The 27436-nt window shown below is 35.2% G+C and overlaps 2 protein-coding genes across 3 annotated transcripts in view; one reads left to right on the top strand and one right to left on the bottom strand.

The window, feature by feature from the left end:
* Positions 1–27436, bottom strand: part of MDFIC (MyoD family inhibitor domain containing) — a 100089-nt gene that overhangs the window by 17911 nt on the left and 54742 nt on the right. The window contains exon 3 of the mRNA XM_077113969.1: positions 18454–18729. Within this exon, the coding sequence (XP_076970084.1) occupies positions 18454–18729 (276 nt within the window). The remainder of the gene's footprint in view (positions 1–18453; positions 18730–27436) is intronic.
* LOC143644705 (uncharacterized) lies at positions 28–20761 on the top strand. Of its 2 annotated transcripts, XR_013156848.1 has the most exons (4): positions 28–492; positions 6308–6417; positions 7435–7477; positions 20447–20761. XR_013156848.1 is itself a non-coding variant. In XM_077114095.1 (3 exons), exons 1-3 carry the CDS (start codon positions 344–346, stop codon positions 20642–20644), a joined length of 390 nt encoding a protein of 129 aa, XP_076970210.1. In that variant the 5' UTR covers positions 28–343; the 3' UTR covers positions 20645–20761. The 2 variants fall into 2 exon arrangements, 1 of the variants encoding a protein (XP_076970210.1); XM_077114095.1 differs by lacking the exon at positions 6308–6417.

Here is a 27436-nt window from a genome sequence, read left to right as displayed (position 1 = left end):
AAAACAATACCCGGCTGTGTCATATGACTTTTAGTCACTGATACTGGCCTATTACAAACAGAAGCACGGGACTGGCCAGCTCAGCTATGAGACGGGAGGTCTTTTGCTGCAGCATCAGAGTAAACAAATGCACCTAGGAGGCTGACAATATTCACAGGCCTTAGAACACGCACAGCAAATCTCGCTCTTGACTGTCGCACAGCAGGGGTGGAAGGGGCACCTTTCCCACGCAAGGGGCTGAGAGGTCCCCAGCAGGGACGGCTCCTGCAGGCAGCGGCCCCAGCAGGAGGTACAGGCCCCACATACGGCAGGCAGCGGGAGCTGAGCCGTGAGGAGGCCGCCCATGAGCTCCCCAGCCCCGACAGAAGAGCCCGGCCCCAACCAAAGCGGCACAGCGGTCTCACAGAAATGCCAGCAAGATGAAGAGCAACAAGCAGTCAAACGTTACAGAGAAACGAGACGCCAAAGCCTGCTTCAAAGCCTGCGCAGGAGGTAAATCCTGTTATTTATGGAATTAATTTGTGAATCAACGATGGGCCTGGTGACTCTTTTCACATTCCTTGTCTCCACCTCACCACCTATGTTACCTATTAATACCATTTGATACATTTTTTAACGCATTATCATAAGCCTCAGATGATCAGGACAGCTCGACCTTGCAATTATAAGGTATAAATATCTCCACCTTACTTTAGTATATAAACAAGTCTGGAGCCAAAATCTATGAAAGTGCTGTTTGCCTGTCCTCTAAAATTGACAAAAGCAGATAAACCTGGTTTTCTCATGCTATAAAAATGTTGTAGCCTTGCTTATTACTTTAAATTATGGAAAAGATAAAAATAAAAAGCCTCTTGCTGAGCTGCCTCCCGATCCTCTTCAGTCCACCTGCCCCCGCCCACCCTACCCCACCCTCACCATCACTGCACACCCACCTGAGCTTTTCCTGAGTCACAGCTCAGTACATACTTTTACCATTCAGGCAGGCAAATGCCAGAACTACCAAAAGAAATGCCTTAACTTTCTGTGATGGTGGCTGTTGACATATGCAGGCTTGACTTGAGACAGGCTCCTAGCAACAGGGAAACAATAGGCTTGTGACACAAAAGAAAGGTATTTCATTTCTGATCACCCTGGCATCTTTATGAGTGTCCAGATGGCCAGATAGTACCTGATTTATGAAGATCTTGATACTACAAAATTAAGACCTGCTTTCTAGTTCTGGCTCTGTCACTAATTGGCTGAGTAATTCTGAACCAGTTATTCTACTCAGTATCCATATACGTACAATGAAGAGGACAATGGTTTCCAAATTCTTTTCAAGCTCCATGATTCTATGATGATAAAATCTAGCTTTACCTATATCGAGCATATTTTTAAATCTAGCTCAGGGTGTTTCCTAGGCCTTACACAGGACCGTCACTGGGCTTAACGCAATATTCAAAGTATAGCTGAAAGTTAATGTCAACTATTAGTTGAATAAAAGTTGGTTAAGACCCAGGAGCACATGGCCACACCGTATGGGAGCCAAAGGTGCAAGGAGGGGCTGAGATTTCTTGCAGAGACTGAATGTGGGACCATAAATCAGTCTTCATATAAATAAGGGGAAATGGTCCAAGTATGAGCTATATACTCTGGTCCAGAGAAAATACAGAGTTGTGTAGCATTAGCCACAGCAAACTTTCTGAAAGTAGTGAGTTCAAAGGAATTGGGGGAAAAAATCGAGTAAATAAATACAGCCCTCATTCCTGACTAGCACAGAAACTCAGAGACAAGACCTTGGTTATTAAATATTCATTCAACAGATATTCACTGAACATTGACTACATGCCAGTTATACAGTGTTTACTACATATATATACACACACATATATATCCATAAACAGTGTGGTAACTGCTGCAAGGGAGATAAAACCATGGTGTCGGGGAGAAAGTAATGATCAGAACAGTTAAGATGGTAAGTGCCTCATAGGCATTATCTCTTCATCACAGATAATTAAATAAGGTTCATTGTATGGACGAGAAAATTGAGGTTCAAAAAGTTTAAATAATAGTCCCAAGGTGTTACTAAATGGAAGATCCAGAATTCAAATCTAGATATGTGTTACTCCAAAGCTTGCTCTCATCATTAAGATATATTGCCTATGTGTTTTATTTTATTAATTTTTATTTTTTTAAACATCTTTTATATAGTATTTGCTATGTTCAGGCACTATTGTGAGAAATCTACAAATATTTTTTCCACTAACTCTTATAATGATTGCATCAGTTAAACACTATTATTAGTCCCATTTTGCAGTTGAAGAAACTGAGGCACAAATGGAAAGAATATGCAATATCTAATTCAGACTTCAGACTTTTAAGACAGACCTCTCAGGGGTAGGAGGAGGGTTGGTAGGGTGGACAGAGGACATCAGGGTAATTCTTGAGCTATGCCTTGAAGAAGAAGCATTAATTAGTGAAGAGAAAGCAAAGGTATTACCAAGCTGTGGGAAGGCTATGCAAAGGCATAGAGACAAAAGTACAGTAGCTTTAGAGATGCAAGTGGCTCATTATTGTTGGGGCAGGGGAAACCCTTTACAAAGCCTTCAGTTTTCCATTTTAGAATTGAGGAGAGGCAGGGACATTGTACAGTGATAATACAGTGGCAGTGGAATCAGGCAGGATAACTTCAAAGAGGTAGAATTAGCAGGGGTTGATAAGACACAGTATGAGGAGAGGATGGGAAGGGAATAGTTGAATGTAGCTCCCTGGTCTCTGAAGCCATTTACTAAGGGAAGAAATATAAGAAGAAAAATAGCTTGATTTAAAACATTTGGAGTATAAGACATGTTAAGCCTGAGAATACTCAATTGAGTCCAAGAAGCAGCTGTAGACACTGGTGTGGCGCTTGGAAGAGTCAGATCTAGACTAGAAAGTTAGGTCTAGCTGAGGCTCTCATAATGAATAACATTTACTGATTGTCCTTTTCACTTAGTGCATTGTCCAGGGAAAATGCACAGAGTGAAAACGGAAGAGATGCAAAGGAGCAACATTTAGGGAAAGGGCTGTGGAAGAGACAAAGGAGCCTACAGAGTTCCCAAGGGAGTAGAAACTTTAGGAGAGGATTGTGTGGAGGTAAGAGAGAGAAAAGTCTCAAGAAGCAGATATCAGATGCTTAGTTTAGCCAGAGAAATTTCAGTGAAGTGATAGAGATAAAAATGAAATGCAGTGGGATGAGAAGTGATTGCAAAGTGAGGAAGAAAAGCCCACAAAAGCAGGTATCCTTTCAAGTAATCTATTTGTGAAGGAAAGAAACCTGAGGCATGCATGGTCAAGGAGAAGATACACACCCACACGTACACATACAACTAAAACACTTTAGATAGAGAGACCTGTGCATGTTTATTCGTTTTGGGGAAGGAGTTAAAACACAAGATAGAAAGGGATATGCAGCGGAATGAGTGGAATGTAAGATTTGCAGTAATGGAATGCATGCCACAAGAGAAACATCTTTTCCTTTGAAATGGGAGGTAAAAAACAGGTTCAAGTTTAGGTAAATTGGTAGGTAGAGACAATGGTGGGGAAACCCTGAGGAAATGTTGGCTGCCTCTTGTTCCTGTGGAGAATGAGGCAGGTTATGGAGTATGTCATTTAAAAACAGTAATAAAGTGAAATAACCACTGAGGAAAATGGGAGAAGACAGGTCTGCTTGTCTGCATTGTTCACTGCTCTCTCCCAATACCTAGGGGAGTGCCTGCCACGAAGTGAGTGCTCACAAATTATTTGTTGAATGAATTAGGGACAAATAGGAGTTTTGTTAAGCAATTTTAAGAGTCCAGTTGAGGCTGGAGACCACATGTGTATAGTGACAGGAATTTTTATGGTCATCAAGTTTTCTTCAGTAGTATTCAATTCCCTGACATAGAGAGAAGTTAAATGGCAACCTACATCTTTTGTTCTGAAAGGCGAGTATGCCATAATGACATGGTTGCAAATATATTAGGGGTTTCATCAAGAGATCTAAATCTGGATAAGGAAGAAAATGTATGGGGGAGAGAGAATACACACACACAATCACACACTATTCTGGTATGTTTAACCATGGTTCAGAAATCAGTAGAGGTTTATATCTATCTCTGACTAAATAGGTATTTTAAAAAAAAACAGGAAAAAAAACCAATGGTACTTAATTAAAAAGTAAATGGATGTCTTTATAAGTCTAGCACACAGGGCCTGGCACATGGCAGACCTTTAATAAACACCAGCTGACTTGGTAAAATTCATTTGTATGGCCTGAGATAAAGAGTACGTTTGATTTTACCTTAACTTCTCCTGTCACTCCATAGAACACATTCTCTAGGAGATACCTTCCATAGACGCTGAAATGTTCTTTCTAAAATAACTACTCTTCTGTCATTTCAAAATGCAATTTCTGCATCCCTCACTGAGCATAATTATTAGGAAAAAAATAAACTTCAAGTTTCAGTGTCAACTTTAAATTATGTTATGTTATAGTGATATTATTCCCCAAGAGGCCCAGCACCCCAGTTTGATTTCCCAAGAGAAGTCACAGGAGAAATTTGGGCATATTTAATATGTCTTTGGAAAACTAGCATATTAATCCATTTTGCTCTTTTCTTCCAATTATCTTCACATTTCCCCCAAACCCCAGGATTTTCTAAGAGACAACTACTATTTATTGGTAGGAATCTTTTTCTCCTTCAAATTGGTGAGGATGATAAATTTCCCTGAGCAAAATGTTTTATAATCATTCAATTCTATTCTTCTAATTGCCTCTTAGATTCACTTGAGAGGATTTCTAACACCTTCCCTTTCCCTTCTCCTGTCAAGTTTAAAAGACATAGGGGAACCAGTAAGAATTACTAGGGTCCTGTCATCAAAGAGGAGGTTTGAGGCCACACTGTATAGCTCATCAATTCAAATCCCATTGGAAGGCTTGCTTAAGAGTCCTGAAAAAATATTTTTAAACAAGTTGTTGAGTTGGAGACATTTCCTCTGTTTTCTCTCATACTTACCTATGAATAGTTAGATTATTAACCAAATTCTGGCAAGTCAAAAGCATGAAGTTAATTTTCTCCATTTCTCAGTACCCAGGTATTGCTGACTATGCATCAGCGAATATATGTTATTAAAATGTAAACGTGAAAAATAATTACTTTGGAATTTACTATTTTAATGAAATTTTTAAGGGTAGAAATTTGGATACCTTATTTATTCCTATTATTTCAATTTCATGTGAGCAAAAAAATAGCTATGTAAAAAAAGCAATCTGTGGTTTTTGCATTAAGAAAACCACACACAGAAATGTAAATTCACAACACAAGTATGCTATAAAATAAATTATTTTTACTACAAAGAACACTTAGGAGAGCTAAGAGCAGGGATTCTTAGTTTTTCGTGTGTGCCATGACACCCATCACATGTTTTTAAATCCATAAAATGAAATAAACAGGACTCAAAGGAAATATGATGAAATAATTAAGTTGAAATGATTATAATATTAAATCATATGTTAGAATAGCTGCCATAATATTAAAAATTTCAGTAAATATATGTGTTTCTGTATTAATGCATTAATAAGATCTACAGGAGATCTGATGACTACTGTATTTTTAAAGTAAGAATTAATATAAACAACATTTCATGATCTCTATAAAACTGTAAAATACAAAGATATCAGTGACAAAGTCACAGGCACTACTAATGTCACTGGATCTTGTCTATATTTATAATAGAAGGACATGCTAAATTTAATTTAGTTTAGGTTAGTGAAATCAAAAATGATTTTTTTTTTTCCTCATTCATGTCACAAACTCACAAAGCTATGAGGCCCTGAGCTGGAGAATCAGAGGTGAGTATTTCAGATAATGTCCTAGAACTTGAACCTTCTACATAAACAATTTCACTTTGCAAGTTTTCAAAAATATAAGCATTTTATGCCATGTGCTCCTCTTCCTATTTGACAGAGTTGAGATTACCATCTATTAATAATTGAGAGTAACATATACTAATTATATCATAGGTATAATAGTTGAGAGTAACATAATTAATTATAAAAAACTATAAACTATAATAGTTTAACACTATAAATAGATAGGATAATTACTAAAATAATTTCTAAGAAAAACAAGTATTTTCATGTTATTTCAATTAGACTTAAGAGCCAGACTGGATCATTTGGGAATATAGTCTACAAAACAACAAATAACTGAGTAACTATGTATTTGGAAAGAAAATAAATCAATCCAAATATCATGAGATATCTATTCTACAAAAAGATGATTGTTGAAAAATTCTTGGGTTTCAGGTGGAGACTTTTGGAGCTATTTCTTTGAAGCTGTGAACCCACCCTCACATACATATAAGCTATCTAAAAGAGTATTAAAATGCTATTATTGATTTACAGGAAGTTGAAAGGTGAGTGCATTGTGTTTTTTTGTTTTTGTTTTTTTGCATGGTCAGGCACTGGGAATCGAACCTGAGTCTCCGGCATGGCAGGCGAGAACTCTGCCTGCTGAGCTACAGTGGTCCACACTGTGTTTTGTTTTTTAAACATTGGAAAATAGTCATTTTCTGTCCCTCTGTCCTGTACCTAATAATAACATTATTGATCTTGCCTATTTCTCAGGAATGTTGCAAGAAACAACAACAAAATGTTTTTGCCATTCCAAAAGAAAATACTTCAAAACTTAAAAATATTTGTATTATTGAAAATGCCATGAACCATTGCCTCTTTCATTCCTACAAATTATAATGTATGGTTAAATGAAGTCATTCAATATTTTTACCCAAAGGGAATAAGGATGGGCAAGGGAGAAAAAGTAAGAAAGAGAAACAGAGAAAAGAAAGGGAGGGAAGAAGAAGAACTGAGGGAGAAAGGTTGGGAGAGAGGGAAGGAGAGAAATAAGAGAGAAACTCAGAGGCATAGTACAGTAGAGTATACTTTAAAGTAAAAACCAGATCTCTGGATTTGACAGGCCAGATCTTCAACAATGGAGGAAACTCTAACACAAAACAGACATATCCGAAGACATGAATATGCCCTTTTGTTCTTGTTCCTTGAAAATCTTCTCCTCTTTTTAAAATCTCCATGTTCAAAGTTAAATTTCCCTGATATTATTATTCCCTATTCTAAACATTCTAGTGTGTCTAATTAGTCAGTAAAAGCAGAAGACTTTTTAAGGATATAGAGATAAAAGTGGGGGAAATTAAAGCAACAAATTGAAAGAACATAGCAGTAAAACACAAGGGGAAATGTGTGTGTGTGTGGGGGGGGGGGTGGTTATCAAGATTTTAAGATGCAGACACCAAAGGCAAAAATAAAAAATAAAGAAAACACAGTATCATAAAAATAGTTTTAATTAAAGACAAAGGAAAATGAATATAAAATCTAACCTGTTTAGCTTAAAATTTATGCTTTTCTCTTTTTTCCAGATTATCAATGGGCAGACCCCATGACATGTGGATATATGCTGAGGTATGGGCTACACATCACTATATGTCTCTTCAGCTCAATGGCTGATTTCAACATGCTTACTTCACTACCTTCCAAAGTGGAACTTAATTTTTTAAAAGGTGAAATATTTTAGGGAAGGTGGTGAAATTTAGGCTAAAGTGAAATTCAAAATATAAAGACAATGTTTTTATGTACTGTAAGCATCCAAGATAAAGTTTCACCATACGTGGTCACCTCAAATAGATGAAGACAAAAATTATATTCAACGAATAATACTCTGATACTATTTTCCTCTGTGGATACTCTTTATAAACTGCAAGAGACTCATGAGTCATCAGCCCGTTTTTGTCAGAAGATTCAAAACACCCTGCTCATTCTGTATCTTTTCCCAAAAAACTTCCTTCTTTGAATAGTAGTATCATGCAGGATCTACTGCTATTGTATAAAGAAATAAGTTTTTAAAATACCTCTAAAATGAACGGAAACTTCTAGCACATTCAACATCACTCCAAATGATCAAATATTTTCTTAGATGGAAGGTCTCCAAAACTATAAATCTACTAATGCCAAATCCTACTAGTCACCTAAATGATTTCCAGTTAAATAAATAGAAAGTGCCTTCCATGTGAAGACTCTTATTAAAGTAGACACTGAAAAAGACAATATTTTCAAAGCATGGCCTCTTTCTTCTAATGATCTAAAATCTATGAGGGATGATAAGACAAGCATATAAATAACTACAATAAAAGGCACTTAGTAATGAATTCCTTCTCCTCTCATCTACCCCAGCACATCATTCTGCATCATCAATGTCCCCCTCTAACTAAGACATTACCTACACCACTCACTATATCCCATTTTTCAACACATTCCCCTTTAGCTACCAGGCCTTTTTAGAAAAGCTTCTTGAACTAATAGCATAGCCTCACAATCTTCAATTTCTCTTTTCTTTCTCTCTAGAATCCACTTCAATCAGGCTTTTGTTCTCATCATATCACCAAAAATATGAAAATCATCAATGACCTCCAAGTGACATTTTCAACAGTTACTTCTCACTTGTCTTACCGGGCTTCTCAGTTGTATTTGACACATGACCATTCCCTCCAACTTGAAACACTTTTTTTACTTGGAGTCCAAGCTCCATCCACCAGGCATTCACCCTCACTTATTTCGTGTTCCACTTCATTTTCTGACCTCTACATATTGGATGATTTAGACTTTGTTCTTGGAGTACTTCTCCACGTATCCACCTCCAGCGAAGGTCTTAACTCAGAATGCACATCAGAATCATGTGGGAGCTTCTGAAGAATGCTGCTGGCTTGGCCCCATTCCATTCCAAAGGAATTAGACTCACTGGAGGTGAGGTCTAGAGTTTTCATTTTAATTTCTATTTCCTCTGTCCTGAAGTTCTCACCCCAAATACCCAGATATAAGGATTGAGACTCCCTGCCTGAGGTGATCACATCCACTATACGTTCTTTACCCTGAAGAGTCATGAAATGCAGATAGGGTGAAGTCCTTTTCCAGGAACTCCAGACTCCCCTATCCTACGACTATTTCAGATCACTTGATTTGTAATGGACATCTCAAATCCAACAGGTTCAAAATCAAACTCTTGAATTCCATCCACAACCCTGTTCCTCCCACGGTCTTCCCATCTCAGTTAACGGCTATTCCATACTTTTAACTACTCATGTCAAAAACCTTGGAGTTATCCACATTCTCTGGCTTCTTCTTACACTGAATCCTCTCTTTCAGTAAATCCTACTGCTTTAAAGTAAATCCATATGCAACACTCCATCACCTCACATAAGAATTACTGGAATAGTTTCATAACAGGTCTCTATTCTTTGACTATTTTAAGCCTAACCTTGGCACAAAAGATAGGGTTACACTTAAAAATGATAAGTCAGATTGTGCCAATCATCTCATGAAAACCTGCCACTGTCTTCCCAGCTCTCTCAGAACAAAAGCAAAGACTTTACATTGGCTCAATTAGGCAGACATTATTTGTCCTCCAACTCTCCATTCAATTCAGAGAGACATTGGATTTTAGAACAAAATGACTGAAGGGATCCAGTCTTTTTTACTATCTCCAGGGATAATACATTATACAAGTGTTAACAGGAATCTGTTACCACTTTACTTAAATAACTTGGGGAAGAGAATCCTCAGATTTTCTCAAATTCTCAAAGAAGCCCATGCAACCAAATATGATCAAAATCTCTGTGTAAAGGACTATCAAAATTTATTAAAGCCCCAATTCATTATGGGTTAAGTCTTAACTTTTTTAAGCCTTTTGTTGGTGATAGTAATTCAGGGAATAGTAAATGACACTCAAATATTTTTAAAAATTAACCTCCTGAAACTGTCTTCCATTTTTCTTGAGTATGCAGCAATTTCCTACTCATCTTCCACACCTTCTTATAACTCCTTAGTCATTTGTTTACTTGTTTATAGTCTGCTTTATTTCCTTTCTTATACTATATTATGTTTAAAAGTTATGATTATTCAGTTAGGAGTCTTATCAATTTGAAGTACAAGAAGCTCTTAACTTCCAACAACTTGTGGTCCAGAAGACAAAAGTCAGAAATTTGGAGCTCAGAAATCTAAGTACCTGCCCTGTTAATGCCGTCCATTCAAAGTAAATGCAATTAATGCCCATGGAATGAGGTAGGAGTGGGGCCTTCAGATAGGCTTTTTAATAACTAAAAGTTACATTTCCTCATACCAAGTCATTCCGTGGAAGTTACTCAGAAAGCTCCTAACCACACAGTTCATACAGAGCAAAGTCATCTAGTTTAACAATTCATTAAAGCGTTCGCAGATTGCTCAATTCTTTTGTTTTGATGGCTGTGCATGCATTCACATGGCTCCCTGTTACTGGATCCTAAATCTAAATTATAAAGAAATTATATGCTGGCTTGTCTAGAAGGCATCATTACTACCAACTTATATTTTCAAGCTCTTCCTTTCTTCTGGGTTCTTTCAGTCTAAATGTAAACAAACTCAAGTCTTTCCCAACTTATAAAAAAAAAATTATGCAAAACAAACAGAACAACTTCCCAGGATATTCATATCCACCCTGGACTTGACTTGTCATAAATTTTGCTTCCTCACTTTCCATAACCCACATCCTTCTGGCTTCTCCATGAAAATGGCTCTTATGAGGTTGCTAAATGACATTCATATTGTTAAATCTAACACAACTATTTCACTGCTCATCCTACTGAACCTGTCAGCAATATTTAGTACACTTTGGCAGAGCCTTCTCCATCTCCTCAAACCATACTTTCCCTGGACTTTGTGATACCACTCTAATTTACTTCTCTCACCTTTCTTACTGTGTTCTCTTAGATTATCTTCCTCTTCTGTTTGCACTCTGACTTCTACCTTGGGCTATCTTATTAGTGCCAGGACTTACTCTATCTAAGCATCAGTCTATCTGACATCACCTCTGGAGGGATGTCTGAACTTTCCATGGGATTGTCTCCCAAGCACTCAAACTGAACTCACACTCCCACCCACCAAAATGGCAGGCCTCCAAAGATCCCTGCGTCACCCAGCAATCAGCCATCTGCACTTTTCCCTCAAATCTCTACTTAGGAAAATTCGTCCAGATTTATAGTTCCAAATATCCCCTCTATGGAAACAAATATAAATTATATTTATATTTAATTTACTTCTATTTCTTCTCAAACTCCAATTTTACATCTCCAATTACACCCTCAAACTCTCCTTTTGGATTGTGTACTTTACATTGAACAGGTTTCAAACTAAACTTATTGTCAACCTCAAACTACATTCACCTATTCCTGCTGATTTACTAATTTTTATTCATTTTCCCAATTAATTAAACCTGAAATTAATGGCAGTCTTGTTTGAGATGGATGTCCGACTACTGTCCCAGTTCTATCTTGCTTTAGTCCTGGGCCAGGACCCTTCACTCAATCCTAAACTCTTAAAGAAAACCTTGGGATCCCCCACAGCCCATACTTGACAAAAATCTTGGAAATAAAATGAACTTCCATCCTAACTAAGCTGGTGGCTGCACCGACCTACTGCTGTTCAATCTAATACAAACATCACTTAAATGTTTCATCACTCTGTAAGAAACTTCTTAAAACTTGATGTATTTAATAGGATTATAACATCTTCTTTCCATTTGGCTTATTATTTTGAAGGCAGTTTTCTAAATAGTCTCTTCATTCCACCCCACACCCCAAAGCTTCCTGGCCAATCTATCTGTACTTCTATTGTTTTATTTCCTCCCCACCCATCTCCTGAGTAAATGCTAAACTAATTTAAAGTGTTAGGTCAGTACATTAAGATAGCTTTTCTACCAAACCAAAGGAGGAGAGTCCAAACACATCTGATGGCTTCTATCTCTGCTTTAAAATGGCCTGCAAAGCCATCAGCTATTATTAAAGAAAGGTCCTGAGATTTGATGCACATGTTGAGGTGTCTATGTTAAATGTTAAATTATATCTATTTCAGAACCTTGTAAAATATTTTCTTTACCCTTCTATCAAATGGATGTGTATGGCAATACTTTATTGTTTATCACAAACTACACAGTTAGCCTATTCTTCTGAACTCTAAAGGAAGTAAAACTTTCAACTACAGAGTAGAGAAACATTTGCCCCTTATAAATAATTCTGGTAGAAAATTTAGCAACAGCTGAATAAATATTTAAAATAAACAAACAATTACTTATATGTGCAAAATGATTAGTACTGTTACTTAGTCAACTTTGTGCCTGTCCTCTTCATACACACACATGAACACACGCACGTCACTGTATTACTATCATTCCATTTAGTGTGTTGGCTGAGCAATGACATTTATTAAAATCCTATTTTTCAAGGGACTTGGAAATATTTCCTTGGAAAGCACAATTCTAAACCTTTCTCTCACACATTATTCTGACATGGAATAAACGGCACTGAGCCCACAAAAACAGAACAAAACGAAATATTATTCAATCAAATTAAGTATTTTGAGGAATGCAATGACACATCTTGCCAAAGTCACAGAACATACGCTTCTGGAAGCTCAGATAATAATAATATAGTCAAATCATAAAATTCAACTATTTTTCCTTTCACTAAAATACTAGTACTTCTACACTTACAGGCAAAATGACAAGTTTTTATGGGAAAAAGTGAATACAAGATTTTATAATAGTATTGAAGCTAATAACAGTTACTCAATTTCAATTTTACCATCTAATTTTTTTTTATTTTAGGATTTGAAAATGTATAGTTGTCTGAAAGCTAAACGGAATAATGAGAAAACTTGACGAGGTTGGGTGGCAGGAGATTTGGTTCTCCTGTTGTTGGGTCTCTTTTAGCCTAAACATGAGCATTTCCCAATTTAACCATTTCCCTTTCTTTTATTTCTCGACATTCTCTCCCTTGAAGATTCCAGCCATTCCTGAGGTTTCAACCATAATGACTAAAGAATGTTAAAGAACAAGTACCTATGTTCTCCATAGGTATAATCATTTGCTCCAACATTTATTCAACCCTTATTAGAAGCTTGGTACTAGGCTGTGTGCTAGAAACCAAAAGGCAAGTAAGACATTGAGTCTTTGCCTTCATGAGGTATAATTTAGATGCAAAAGACAGACATTAAAACAGATAAATTTCAGTATTATTTTGAATGCATGGGGAGTGCTGTGGGGAACCTAAAGAGAGGCAATTAGCCAAAAATGGGGCAACAGGAGTTGATTTCTAAAATGAGTGCTAAAAAAATAATGTGTCAAACTAGCAAGGCAAAGAAACTAATGAAAACACTCCAGGCTGACTGGAGAGAAGGAACAAAGCCATTCATTCCAGCTATGTTACCTAATCATGTATGTAGGGACCTCTAAGTAATGTAGTAGTGAAGTCACAATTGTTAGTGGAAGGAGTTAGGTTGAGAGGTTAAGGAAAGATATTTCTACCATTTATCAGTGATTCACAAGGAGACAGGGGGCAGGGCATAGCTGAATCACCCAGTGGGCTTTTCAAGCTGTTGTGCTCAACTCTGCTACATCTACTTTGAAAGCTTTGTGCTCCCACCCAGACCACTCCTCAGAAAATCATGGGTGTCCACCTCCTACTGCTAGAGGGAGTGTGTACTATCTCTCTGGTATATTGTTATGAAAAACTAGTACACAATGAAAGCAAGAAAAAGTACATTAAAAGGGGGAGGAAAGGAGTCTAAATGGGAGAGAGAGAAAAAGGCCAGAATCTAAGACAACAGCTTAAAGAAAGGGAAGGAAAGAACACAATAAAATAAGGACCAGGCTTAAGTCCATCCATGGGACCAAATGCTTGAAGAGCTTGTTAGCATCTTAAGTTGAATAAGCCTGAAACCAATCATTCAATTTATTTATAGTTATAGCTCATCACTAACGATTGGAATGCAAGTGATTAACATATAGCAGCATTCACTACTGATGATAAGGCACCCTAGTCCACTTAACAGTAACTATGGAAATTTGGTAATATAAAGAGAAAAGAATTTTTTTTTCAAAGATGTATATACTGGATATAAAATCATGTCCTTCAGAGAAGTCATAGGGACAAAGACTAGAGCCTCAGAAAAATAGGACATCCCAGGACACATATGGACTGGTTCTTCCCTACCCTTACTAGTCTCATTTCTCCTAATTCAGCTTCTCAATAACTACAAACTGTTTACAGTTCTCTGAACAAAACTCATCAATTCATGTGGTCCATTCAGCCTATAATGCCTTCTTCTATACCATAAACTAACTCCTTGTCTTTTAGGTCCCCCATCTGTCATTGCCAAATGAGCTAACATGCCTCACAACAACAACACATCCCAGGACACATCACTGGTCGGTGGTAGAACTGCATTTAAACCTAATCAGCCTACCTCCAGGAGTCTGAACTATACTACCTCTATATTATTACAATAAGATCGATCCTTATTTCTCTATATATGCAATGCTCTTGACTGTCTTGATAAGCATTTATGTTCAGTGAGACTCTAGGATTAGATACGTATCTCTATAAATATGAAATCTATAATATCATGTATGAACTATAAATTAAATATCAACTATTCTGAAGATTATAGTTTTTCAGAACTAAATCTCTTCTAAAAATATCTTTGTTGATACTTAATTTTTACAAAATACATAGCTGTAACTGGAAAACCTAAAATATATTGGGATTTACCATTCCTACAATAAGAAAAGCATCTTAGAGTCTAATGAAAACTCTTGGCAATTTGAATATTATATGATACTAAATTGTACTACAATTATTTTAAAGGTCAAGAATCTCAAACATTTCATCTTAAAACTCTCCACTTGGGTGATATAATTAGAAAATTAAAGTATCTATAAAATATTTAATTATGAAAATAAGTAGAAATCTACTAATCTAATAACCTTTAGATAAAAAGTACAATATTTTCTCACATGGGTATTTTTTCCCAATATTGCATAAAAAGAACTTTTTTAAAGAGGCTTTTCAATGAACATGAGCATATCTTATTTTCCAGTGCCAGTTTTAAGGAAGGATAGGATAAAGTGGTTTGGAATAAACATTGAATCATTTACTGACTCTAAGGAAACTCCATAAAGCTATTATACTGGAAAGCATTATACATTTTTTTTTACAAAAACTAAACAATAAATTTTTGAAAAGCTCTAAAAGTTAAACAACAGCAACAATAAAAAACAACTCAGACCTAGTCCAGGTTTTTAAGAATTATTAGTAGGATACAAATATGAACATAGAGCGCAGGTACGAAAATTAATTTTCAGATTTTTGTAGGAAGGGCTTTAAGAAGACAAATATATCAAGATAATGATTCTTGCCTGACCCATAGCTGTAACCCCATCAACATCCAACATGGCAATGAAATGGTCAGTACTTTATCTTCTTAGAGACCTTTTAGAAGGTAAAACAGTACAGTAGTGACCATCAAGGGTTTTAGAGCCAGGCTTTGAATCTCTCCTCAATTTTAATCTCAAGTTTATCAGGTACCAGTTGATTCTGCTAATTCAATGAACTATTCTGTAGCTTAGTTTCCTCTTCTATAATGAGATGATATCACATAATTCATAAAAGTAGAGTTCTGTTGAGAGGATTAGATAAGTTCATGTGAGTGAAACTTGTAATGCCTGGAACATAGAAGGCACTCTCTCTAATAACAACAATCAAAGTTGCTTAAAAAAAGGAGTTTGATCATGTGCATGACTATCTGCCCTTAGGTCTTAGGTACCCCATGGATAAACACTGATTAAAACATTTGTCAACCCAGATTCAATTATGTGATTGGTTCATCCCTGCCTCTGTATAAGCAATGGGCCTACATATTCACAGTATTTCCCCAACTTGGTAGGCAAAGAGGCCCTTGGTGCTCTTAATGAAGCATTATGGAATATTTAAATATTTGGTTCCATCACCTGAACCAGAAAACTGCCCCTTTAATTGTCAACACTATTCATGTACACTACAAAAATCACAACCACAAGCACTGGCTACTCAGAAAACCACACATTGTCAAACAGGGCATAGTTAGCTGTTTTTGAGGTTTTCAGTTAATACTATTTTGCTACTTGCTTGGTAATTTTGCTGTCAGAAGAGCAGGAGGGGATGAGGAAGCATTAAGAAAAATATGAAACAAAAGAAAAACATAAAGCTGAGAAAGGTCTAGCTCTTAAATCTTCCTGTTATTACTGCTTTTTACGAAATAATTCCTATCCATTTGTTATTTGTACAAGTCAATCCTGTTCAAAGGCTTCTATTCTGACATGTAGGTATCCTGAAATCCAGATGCTATCCCTGTTTACCAAAACCATTTCTACAGTGGCCCTGTTGTGGTTGGCAAGTTTTAGATTTCTCTTCAACCAAGGATCACATATGCTACAGAGTGAAAGACCTATCCTGATAGTGAAGCAGCTTTGTTGTAAAAGGAGATCACAGAATCTCAGAACCAAACTAACTTTGAATATCACCTAATCCAAACCCTTCATTTTGTTGAAAAACAGGCAAGTCCACAGAAACCCAAGTTACCCCATGCTGGTGGCAGAACGGAGAATGTTTTGTTCTTCTATTTTGCCATTAGCAATTGGTGCCTTTTTTCTTCACTACAGCACTGCCAGAGAATAAACTTAACTTCAAAACTGAAAGTCAGAAGAAACAACAGATTTTTATGGCATGATCTTAAGGAACAACAAAAACAATGAAGAAATCTAATTTTGAGAAAATTCTAAGAAAAATGTGAATAGAGAAACAGATTTTAATCCAGATTCAAGCAATTACAGGGAAAGGAATCAACAATTGGCTAAATTCCACAGTTCAATAGCAAAGTTATGCATATGATTTTGTACAATATATTTACACATTTTCATTTCTGTTTCCCACTCCTCAAACTCCCAACTCAATCTGGAGCAGATTTCTGTGATAATAACAGGATTTCAAGGAACCTCCCTTATGCAGATCTTATGGACTGTCTTAAGTAGAGTATGTGTTTGTGAAAGGAAGGGTGGAGGAGAGGGAAGAGTAGAGGAGAACTATATTTCACTTATGTACTCTTGATTTTCTTCCTCCTTTATGTTACTTATGAAGCTGCATTCTTACATCAAAAATAATTTCAAACATGACATTAAAACAGGCAAATAATGAAATTTTTATAAATATTTTGTAATTTACTTCAAGTTGGATTGATAGATAAATGTTACCTCCTTTAATACTAAAATAAGTAATTATCAAATGGAAAATAAGAGGTTAGAAACATAATAAGTGAATTCAAATGTATAAAACAAGTAGCTTTCAATTGCCTTATTTCTCCCAATCACCTAGAAGTCAAGATCTTCTAAAGAAAATTGCATTGCCTTTCCAAGTCCTTGGAGAGCCCGTTTAGTTAACAGCCTACCTATGCTTCAGAGATGACCATGCAGCTTACGTGTCAAACTCATTTTAAAATGTCAATCATGTCCTTTTCAATCTAATTAGTTTGGAAAGTAGTGTCACTGACCTGGAACTATGCAGACCATTTATTATCATTTCATTTGATCAACCTAACACTTTACCTCAGTTGAATTTGAGACACCTGTAGCCAAAATGTAATATTCTTTTTCCCACCCATTACTGGTAACTCGCAACATAATTTCCTATTTACAACCCAATTTATCTCTATGAATAAGCATAGCCAGCTTCACCAAAGAATCTCACAAAATATCCCTTACTTAGGTTTTCATGGAAATTAAAATAGTAAGGGAAAGGGAAACACACACCCAAACACACACACACACCAGATTTGCATTTTTAAGGGAAAAAGAAGAAGAGAGGAATAGGGTTAGAACAGGGATATGCCAGTGGAAACAGGGACATTAAAATATAGGGGAAGACTTTTTAAAATATATACAGACAGCAAACCACATTTAAACTGACCCAACTAGGCCAAGGCAGGATGGAAATGGAAGAGGTAATAGTGGGTTCCCCAGAGCTCAGAGGGCACAGCCAAGTGTTTCTAACGCAGGCACAAATGACCAGAACATAGTGCAGTGATAGTGGAAGGGACAGTGGCTGGAGCTGGAAGATGCCTAGTCCACTACTAGTAAGAACATGACCAAATACTTTTCTAGTCTCAGCTTTAGTGTAACCATAGAATAGCATAAGAGAGAAAAAAATATATATACTCATATATGCCACCCAAATGCTACTTTCATATTTTTAAATGCAGCATTAAAAAAAGGAGTAGCAGCAGTTACATTTGCAGTAATGACTATTCACTCTAGAAAATATCTACAAGCAGGATGTCAGTTGTCAATGCTTCCTTTTCTATCCTGTGCTGTCCTTAGGGAAGTTAAGTTGCACTGTACCAAAATTCCTGAATTTCGCAATTTCTGAAATATGTCTGAAGGATAAGCAAGATTCTTCATTATATTTACTTGATCAAATAATTACCAGTGAATATGATTTTATATCTGGTCAAATAAAATATGCATGCACATACATCAAACTTACCTTCTGGAGAAGAACCTGTCTTTTGGGAAAAGACAGCATTTACTTTACTCTTTCTGCTAATATCGCTGTTTACAGACAAGCTGGACTGAATTTTCCTATGTACTTTTTGGGAAACAGGCGCTGAGAGTTTTCGATTATCGGCAGATGCTTGTTTGACCCCATGGTGAATTCCACTCCCATTGCTCAGACTTGTGTGGCCATTGTTTATCTTGACTATCTCCTCTTCACTTGGTTCCTGCGCTGAAGTATGAAGCTGAGGCAAGCGCTGAGGTTGTGCTAAATTAAAAAAAAAAAAAATCAGAAAAAGTTTTCCAGTTAAGGGGGAAAAAAAAAACTAATAATTTTAAATACTCAAAACACATTCAGTAACAGAATTTTTGGATTTTAACCATGATACTTAACATGAAGAAAGAAAGGAAAATAAAAGAAAGGAAACTCCTAGCAAAAATGACAGAGAAAACAACTATAAAAAGGCAAAAATGTAGGCAGGGTTATCAAAGGTAACTTTACATAAGTAATATAGCAGGAACAGGGGAATCATTTTTTTCAAGAAAATTTAAGTTGGAAATCTGAAAATAATTCAACACACATTCAACACATACTTACAGTTTTCTGTGTCTCGTGCCCTCTTCTGGGCACTGCAGACACAATAGTATTTTCCTAATCTCCCTCATAAACACAAACTACTAAATTTTCAAAATCTATGGCAATAAAAAGAAAGGAACAACAAATTCAGGTATTCAAAGGTGGGCTAGCTATAGAGAAATATAGTTTAAAAAATAATCCAATTTTAAATCCTGGAGAAGGAAATCTCTTTTACATTTATTATTTAATTTTATTTAAAAATAATCTGCCTAAAAAAATTAAAAAATAAAAATAACCCACCTATGAAAAGTTAGGAATAGACATGAACTTCCTTAATCTATAAAAGCCATCTACCAATACTGAACACCAACACTGCAGAAGTACATTGTAGAGGGTCCTGAGGTCAGGACGAAGAAAACAATGACCACTTGCACCCCTCTTATGCAGTGTTACACTGGGGTCCTTGGCAAACCAAAAAACAAGAAAAAGAAATAAAAGGGCAGAGTCTTAGAAAGGAAGAAACAAAACTTTTGAGATGTACACATGATGTGAATGCTTTGGAGAAAAATCTAAGAGACTGCAAATTCTGATATAAGGATTCAACAAGATTAATACAGGCTCAACTACACCCAAATCAACAATGTTGATTAGCTGAATATGACAACAATAACCAGTTACTCTTGAAAACAGCAAAAAAAGGAGGGGACAACAAAAAAACAAACAAAACCCTGTAAGTGTCTAAGAATTGTATTAGGAAAAAATGGGCTGAGATTTTTATGGCAAAAACAAAACGCTATTGAAGGACATAAAAGAAAACCCAAATAAATGGGCAATATAAATTTGCTGATTCTCCCCAATTTATATACTTAATGTAATTCCCATAAAATTTCCAAGTTTTCTTTATGAAACATGACAAGCAGATTCAAACATTTTAAGAATGATAAAGATGTTTGTTGAACTTGATTTATTAGATATGAAGTCATGTTATTTCAGTAACTTATACACTATTATACTTATGTGTGTACAGTAGTATACATACACATACACTATATGTGCATAGTATTATACAGTCATTTATTGTACAGTAACTACAGTACCTCATACAGTAAGATATTAGACTAGGCATAGACATATAAACCAATGGAACATATATAAACACATGCACATATACCTCACACAAATAAACCCCAAATGTATTAAATGTATAATAAGCAAAACTCTTATAAAAGGAAAATATAGGAGACAATCTAATAGCATTACACAAAAGAAGGACAAGTTAATTTGATTCTTTGGGCAATGAACCATAAAGTAAGAATAATAAATATTCATCATTTGTGCTGCCATCATTTCTGAACACTCTCCACAACTTTTTCTAAGTTCCCCTATCCCATCCCTGGACTCTCTGCAGGTAGGGGTCAGAAGTCTGACCTACATTCTGCGAATCAGAAGCACCCACAAGTGTCATGCATTCAGAAGTGACAATGCAAGGCGGCAGTCACACAAGATGGATCCTTTGGCACAGGCAATGGAGAAGGCACTTGTCGGTCTTGGCCACGAATGGGTGCAGCTTCTGGTGTCTACTTCCCAGCAGACCACGGACCAGTGATGCAGCAGTGGGGTTTTCATTAAAGAAGCTCTACTAACTGAATGGGCAAATCCTTGGCTTTGTAGCTCTGGGAAGGTATATGTACTGCTAATAAATTTGTTTTCTATTTAAATTATACAGGACGGATTGTTTTTGCAACTATGAACTCTGACCTTCCCCCAACATTTATTTATACTGCTTAAGTGATGAGATTATTTTTAAAATCATTATTTACCTTACTGGGTAGATAAGCAAAGCTATTAATCATAGCATTTCAGCAAAAACAACAGCAGCAACAAAATAAAAACATTTATAAGGAACATTTTACTATTCCATAATTTCCTGGAATTTTTAAAACAAAACTGCTGTTTAGTTAGTCTTATCTGCTTATGGTTATGAACAGTTATGAAACGTTAATTGAATCTGGATACAAGAACACTTCTACTTAGAAAAAGTATTTAATGCAAAACCATAATGGTTATACATGGCCATGATATGTTTAAAAGAAACTGTTTACCTCCGGATAGGGAACTATGTAAGACTTGGCACAGATTTTTGACAGAAACAGTTTGGGTCTGAGTAAGTATTAAGCAGACCATTGTTTACTTCGTTTCTTCATATAACCTTATATATTGAAGAAAAACTTTCAAAACGTGAAAAATTCTATTCATGAATGTGTATATTTCCAAAAAAAGGACAAATTCACTGTTACTTAACAAACAAAAGCATGCATTCAAACCAAGTCACTAACATTAATACGCTATTTCTAAAACTAATACATGAAATCCTGTTTTCAGTGACAACAGAGAGGGAATGATCATATACAGAGAAAATATTTGGGAATGTCACAAAGTACTGGTAGTAAAATTTATTAAAATATTTTATTTTTCTCTTAATTTCTCAAGAAAAAAAAGTTTACTTGTCTGTTTAGCTGCAATACATGGATTAATTTGCAGCTTCTGTAACCTCTTGTATCCACTAGAATGACATCTTAGTGATTGCTACTGAGCAGAAAACTGGGTATGCATATGTATTTAAAAGGATGCCAAAGAAAACAGTTGGAACTAATTTGGTGTTTTTTTCAGTGTGCTTTCCAGTAAACTTCACCAAATAAACGGACTATTGGGAACAACTTTATCTCTGAAAAGAATAATTCAAGCAATCTGAGTGTCTAGTTAAGTCAAATTGTCATTGACTGATGCTAGGAAGAATCCTTATCAACAAAAGAAATGTCCTATTATCTTCCATAATTCAAGATAAATTAAGAATTATTATATTGCAGCTAAACATTCTCAATAAATAAAAATAAGTGTGTAAAAAGACAACTGTGGCCTGCCACCAAATTCTAAAATTGGCAGCTGTGACCTTTTCTACTATCAAAATTGACTATTTGCAAATTACTATGTATAGCTGGAGTGATATTCTAACATATCCTTAACAACTTCTCTACATTTCAATCTTCAAAATGATATGTATTTCTGTTGGCAGATAAATGATAGTCCATTCATTTTTGTGTTACTGTCACCTAATTATTTTTACTATAGTTTGTATTATGGGTCAGATAACCAAGTATTATCCCTTCACTCCAGTTTTTTAACATTAAAACACAGTTTCTTAGTTGAATGATTTTGCCAGATTCACACAGTCATATCAATACTAGTATATAAATGCATTAGCTGTCTCTAGAGACATGTATTTTAATTTTAAGGATAATTTTTCATGGAGAAGGCTTAAATTTTATTGTAAAATTACAACTGAAACTAAGTGGCAGGAAACAGATCATTTGTGTGTGTGTGTAAAAACCAAAAATGCCTGACCGATCAAATCACAGCTACTTAGTTTAAAACAGATATTCTCTTATTGTGTAAAAGTTGTGTATGGCTTTAAAAAAAAAAAAGCACACTAGTATACGAACGACACAATGCTTCTTAAGACACAAGTGATGCCTAGGGACCCTCACTCTCCCTTTAATGATCCACTGCTCTCATTCAGCTGTCTTTCTTTTCTCAAATCTTTACATATGTGACAGCTCTCAAAAGTAGACCATAGATCATCTGGCATTTTCAGAGGTGTAACTTGTGCAAATTCAGCTCTATTGGGAGCATACTGCTATCTTCTGCCTGCGTTATAAAGGGACAATAGAATGTAGAACTTATGAATTGTTTTGAATTATTCATTTTTTGCCTGTATATTCAAGAAATTTTACAAACTCTGCATTTTGTACTACATAATCACATGCATTAAAGATACAAAGAAACTTTTTGACACCTCTTTTCTACAGAAAGCTGGAATTTTGTTTGATATGTGAACATTCAGCCGCTGTTATATCACTCTAAACAGGATGGGTGTTTCTACAAAAGACCCCATTTTAAACTTACTCTATAGAGCAAAAAAAATGTATTCTTGATATTCAGTAATAAATGCAATACACATCAAAATTTCAAATGCCAGTAATATGAGCATTCAGCATCTTCAAACCTGTATAGCATTGGTCACCCGCTTACCATATGTGTGAAGATTTTTAAAAAACCATTGCTCACACAATGCAGCATGATTGTAATTTTAATACCCATGAATGGTTCCAAATGTCTTAGAAATACTGTGCTTTTTAGGTTCAAATGTTTTCAATCAGGGAAAAAACCCAATTGAATTAGGTCTAGTGATTTTCAATAAGAATAATAAATACAGGAGTAATGAGTCAATAGCATGAACTTTTTTGATAATTTTTTTTTAAAAACTAGTTGATACTGTAGAGTAGCTAGTAATAACTATACCTGAAGCTGCAGCTGCTAGTGCAGCAATATAAAGCAACATTTTGCTGTAGTATATAATCTATTAGCATGTACAGATCATCTTTAGTCACTGGTCTCTTTATACAAGTAAGGTTTAATAAAATTTAGAAAAAAATTCTCACACCATTTAGTCAGTTTAAATGGTTGTTGTGCATATACATAGAATCCACATTAACTGATTGTAATTTTAAATTTTCAGTAACAAAATGATCCAAATAGGAGAGAGAAGGGAAAAAAAGACTTGGCATAAACCCAAATTCTTCCTCACATTACTGAGCTTTAACTGGATGCCCAGTACAATAGTACCCCATGGTTGTTAGGGAACAACAACAACACACACACATACACACACACACATACACACACACACACACACACACAGAAATTAAGATGATAGAGATTTTATATATACAAAACAAATAGTGTTTTTAGTATATATCATAAACATCTATTTACAACAGCTTAAGGTTGAAATGAATTGAAAAGTTGCTTCAATATGCATGAATATGATAAAACTATATGACCTTATTCATTGCTATATAATTTGAATTTAGGCTAAAAGCAACTACAACAAACATACTAATGTCCAGTATTTTTCCTCAACTTGATCCAAGCTTTTCTCAGTGTGCAGAATGTGGGTGGAACTTGCATCCTAACACTTAAACAGCCTGTTTGCATCTGGCATTTTCTACATTTATTTCCTCAGTTTCCTTAGGAAATACTCTTTCAAGAGTATTCTGAAATTGTTTATATACCTTTTGAGTTTCTTAGCTCTTTCATCACTTATCTTATTTTCCATCTTCATCTTCTTTAATGTATATAATTAACATATTGAAACATATTCTGAAGTTCCAACTTTTTTGGAATGATCAATTTGATAATCTCAAACAAACTGTGATATTTTATGTCTACGAATTACTAAGGTGGAGAGAATTGTCTTTTAAACAATAACTCAGTTCTAATTATTGCAAAACAAACAAACAAACAAAACTATGAGCATGACAGGCATGAGAGGTACTTCTATCCAAAACAAAGGGATAAACTTTAAAAATTGTTTGGAGAATAAATCATTTCTAAGTATTTCATAAAGAAAATTTGGAAAGTATTTAAGCACATTTAAGTAAAAATTTAAGGTGAAGAATGTTAGATTTCCCCCAAATCCATTTCACCATTGTCTTTGCATATGACTAGATCCTATTCTTCAGCCTTCCCTTCCAGGAGAATGAGAAGTGTCCTCCCTATACTTTCTTGTCCCCTCCCATCAACTTGGATGACTTGACTGTGGCAGCAACTCAGCTTTGGCCATGTGAGAGGGAAGTGTCTTAAGGGATGCTGGAAAAACCAGACAGAAAGAACTGGCATGACAGAAGAGATCAGAGCCTTTCATTGAATTGGAATGTTCATCTATTTACTACTGTTACAAGCGAAATAAACTTCTATCCTATTTAACCACTGAATTAATATGTTAACACTCTTGATTATAAGATCTTAACTTCTATCAAGACCTCAACAATTATGTACAGTAAATATACATAGTAAGCGTGTGTGTATTTGTGTGTCTGTACGTGTAAACTTCCAAAGGTACTTTATAGCAGTATAAAGACCACTGCTAAATCCATAGCCTGTGGTGAATTTTAAAAAGCAGTAGAATTTTATGATGTATTATTTGATGATTATTGAAGCATAATAATGGCATCATGTCATCTTGTAAGAAAACCATTCCAGCCTCACGCTACCATTTGGAGAGAATTACATGATTCGTCAAATCACCATGCTTACCATCGCTGGGTGGCTATCAGGTGCGTGGATGAGCCCTTCCAATTTGCTCAGGACTGAGCAGGTTCATGGGATGCAGAACTTTTATTTTTAAAACCTAGGAAGACTCTGGCAAGTGGGCAAGAGTTGGTCACCTTTATATCAGAAGCAATTTGTACTCTACTGCTACAACTTTCCCCTCAACAAGACTCTGGCAACCACAAATGGTAGGAAACAAACAGATTTCAGAACAACAACAACAAAAAAACTAGGATTGGAATTCTAGAGTCAGTATATCCTAGTTCTGTGATCTTGAGAACTTCACCTCTCTGGGTGTCGGTGACCTTCTCCTGTAAGATGAGGGAAAATGACAGATCCTCATGACATTAGTGGGGGCCTTAACAGCCCATACCCTTTGTTTCCCTCCCCTTACTCTCCCCAACATAATTCCCCAATCCATTCTTTTATGATTTCTATTTGGCTTTTATTTTTTATTCTGTGATCAGGGTTTTTTTTCTGTAAACCAAAACCTTCTTGTGAGTAGACAGGTTTCAAATAAATACACAAACATTATCATTTTTCGAGAAATTTAAGGTCTAATAGAAAGATAAATTCAATAAGGATCTTTAAAGAAAGTAACTGGTATTTTCTTTTAATTTATGCATGTATTACTGAAAAGTCCCGAGACAATAAACTAATGAATAAGAAAAATCTCTATTACAGTCCCTCCAAATGCACCTTTTCTCTAATGCTTATTATCCTCAGATGAATGACAAATTTGGTCCTACTTCATACAAATTTTGTATATCAAACTTTCAAGTTAAGTTATAACAAAAGCCCATGGCCCATACATTTAAGAAAGAAATTTTTCAGATTAAGTTAGGTTTTATTATGAAATACTACTGTCTTTTATATACTTTACATATTAAAAGATCATATTGTTTCCCCATATAATCCTACAGGGGAGATGGTGGTTATGTTTGCTATGGTATTCTTTGCTTCAATATTTTTTTCCATCTTTGAGTCACCTAATGAAGTGACTGCTGCCTATAATTATTTATAATAGTATAATATATAAATATAATTTATATTTATTATTTTACTTTAGAAAATAAATAGCTTAAACAATGGTTTCTGTATGAAAAAACATGTTCATTCAACAAAAAGATATGAAAGCATGATCTTTTAAAATTCTATTTTTTGGAGGGGTGCATGGTCTGGGAATTGAACCTGGGTCTCCCACATGAAAGGCGAGCATTCTACCACTGAACCACCTGTGCAACCTAAACTCTATTTTACATACTGAAATTTTAATAATATGGTAACTTTACAAAGAATAATGACTTCATGCTTTTTAAAGAATCACATCTGCATTTTCTAATAGAAAATAATGAATATAGTCAGAATAAATAAATCTGTTACTTTTTAAAAATTCATAAAAGCATTGCTTTTGTTTTTAAAATAATCAATTAACAGGCAAGCAGAAGTTTGAAAGTCCTACTATTATGCCCTATGTTTCAACAAATAGCTTTCCTTAGACTTCTCAAAACAGCAGCAAGGCAAAAAGTATCAGGTGGCTACTACTCATGCTTGATCTCCAAATCAGTAGTTAAAACAGTTCTTCTACCTTGCCAGTGTTTCACCATAAAGTTCATAGGAAAATAAAAAATATTATCATTAGTGTCTGCTTTTATAAGTAATCACATAAAAAGCATCTGATAATCTATCACCATGGGTTAGATGTACTTAAGTCTTATTTTTTTTTAGTAATATTTCATAATGCTTCACTTAACCAAATTCAGCACATACAAACACTAAGCCATATATATTATTGTAAAATAAGGGTAGATATTAGCTAAGAAAAGTCTACAGGGAAAACTTAAATATTTGAAACTCCAAAAGTCAACTGAAGATTTTATACACTGATTAGAGCATTTAAGGATCACAAAGTATTTTAAAGAAGATCTTTTGTTAAAAAGCACACAATATTCTTAGGTTTCACCTTAACATACATGTTGACACACTTGAAGAGATACAGGGCTATTTTCTGACTTAGATTCTAGACTTAACACTGACCGTAGGTCTCTTTAACCCTTTCCTGTGTGATAAGGGCTCTTCAGTAATTAAGGATGCAATTCAAAAGCTTGAAACCAAGAAATCTGATTTCATAGACAAACTGGCACCACAGAAAGAGACCCCATATAGCTAAAAGTATCTTAAAAAAGAAGAATGAAGTGGGAGGATTAACACTTCCTGATTTTAAACT

The sequence above is a fragment of the Tamandua tetradactyla genome, chromosome 1 (genome assembly GCF_023851605.1).
Source record: "Tamandua tetradactyla isolate mTamTet1 chromosome 1, mTamTet1.pri, whole genome shotgun sequence".
Lineage (NCBI taxonomy): Eukaryota > Metazoa > Chordata > Mammalia > Pilosa > Myrmecophagidae > Tamandua > Tamandua tetradactyla.
The sequence above is the reverse complement of the archived record's forward strand: the minus strand, read 5'-3'. Positions and strand labels throughout refer to the sequence as shown.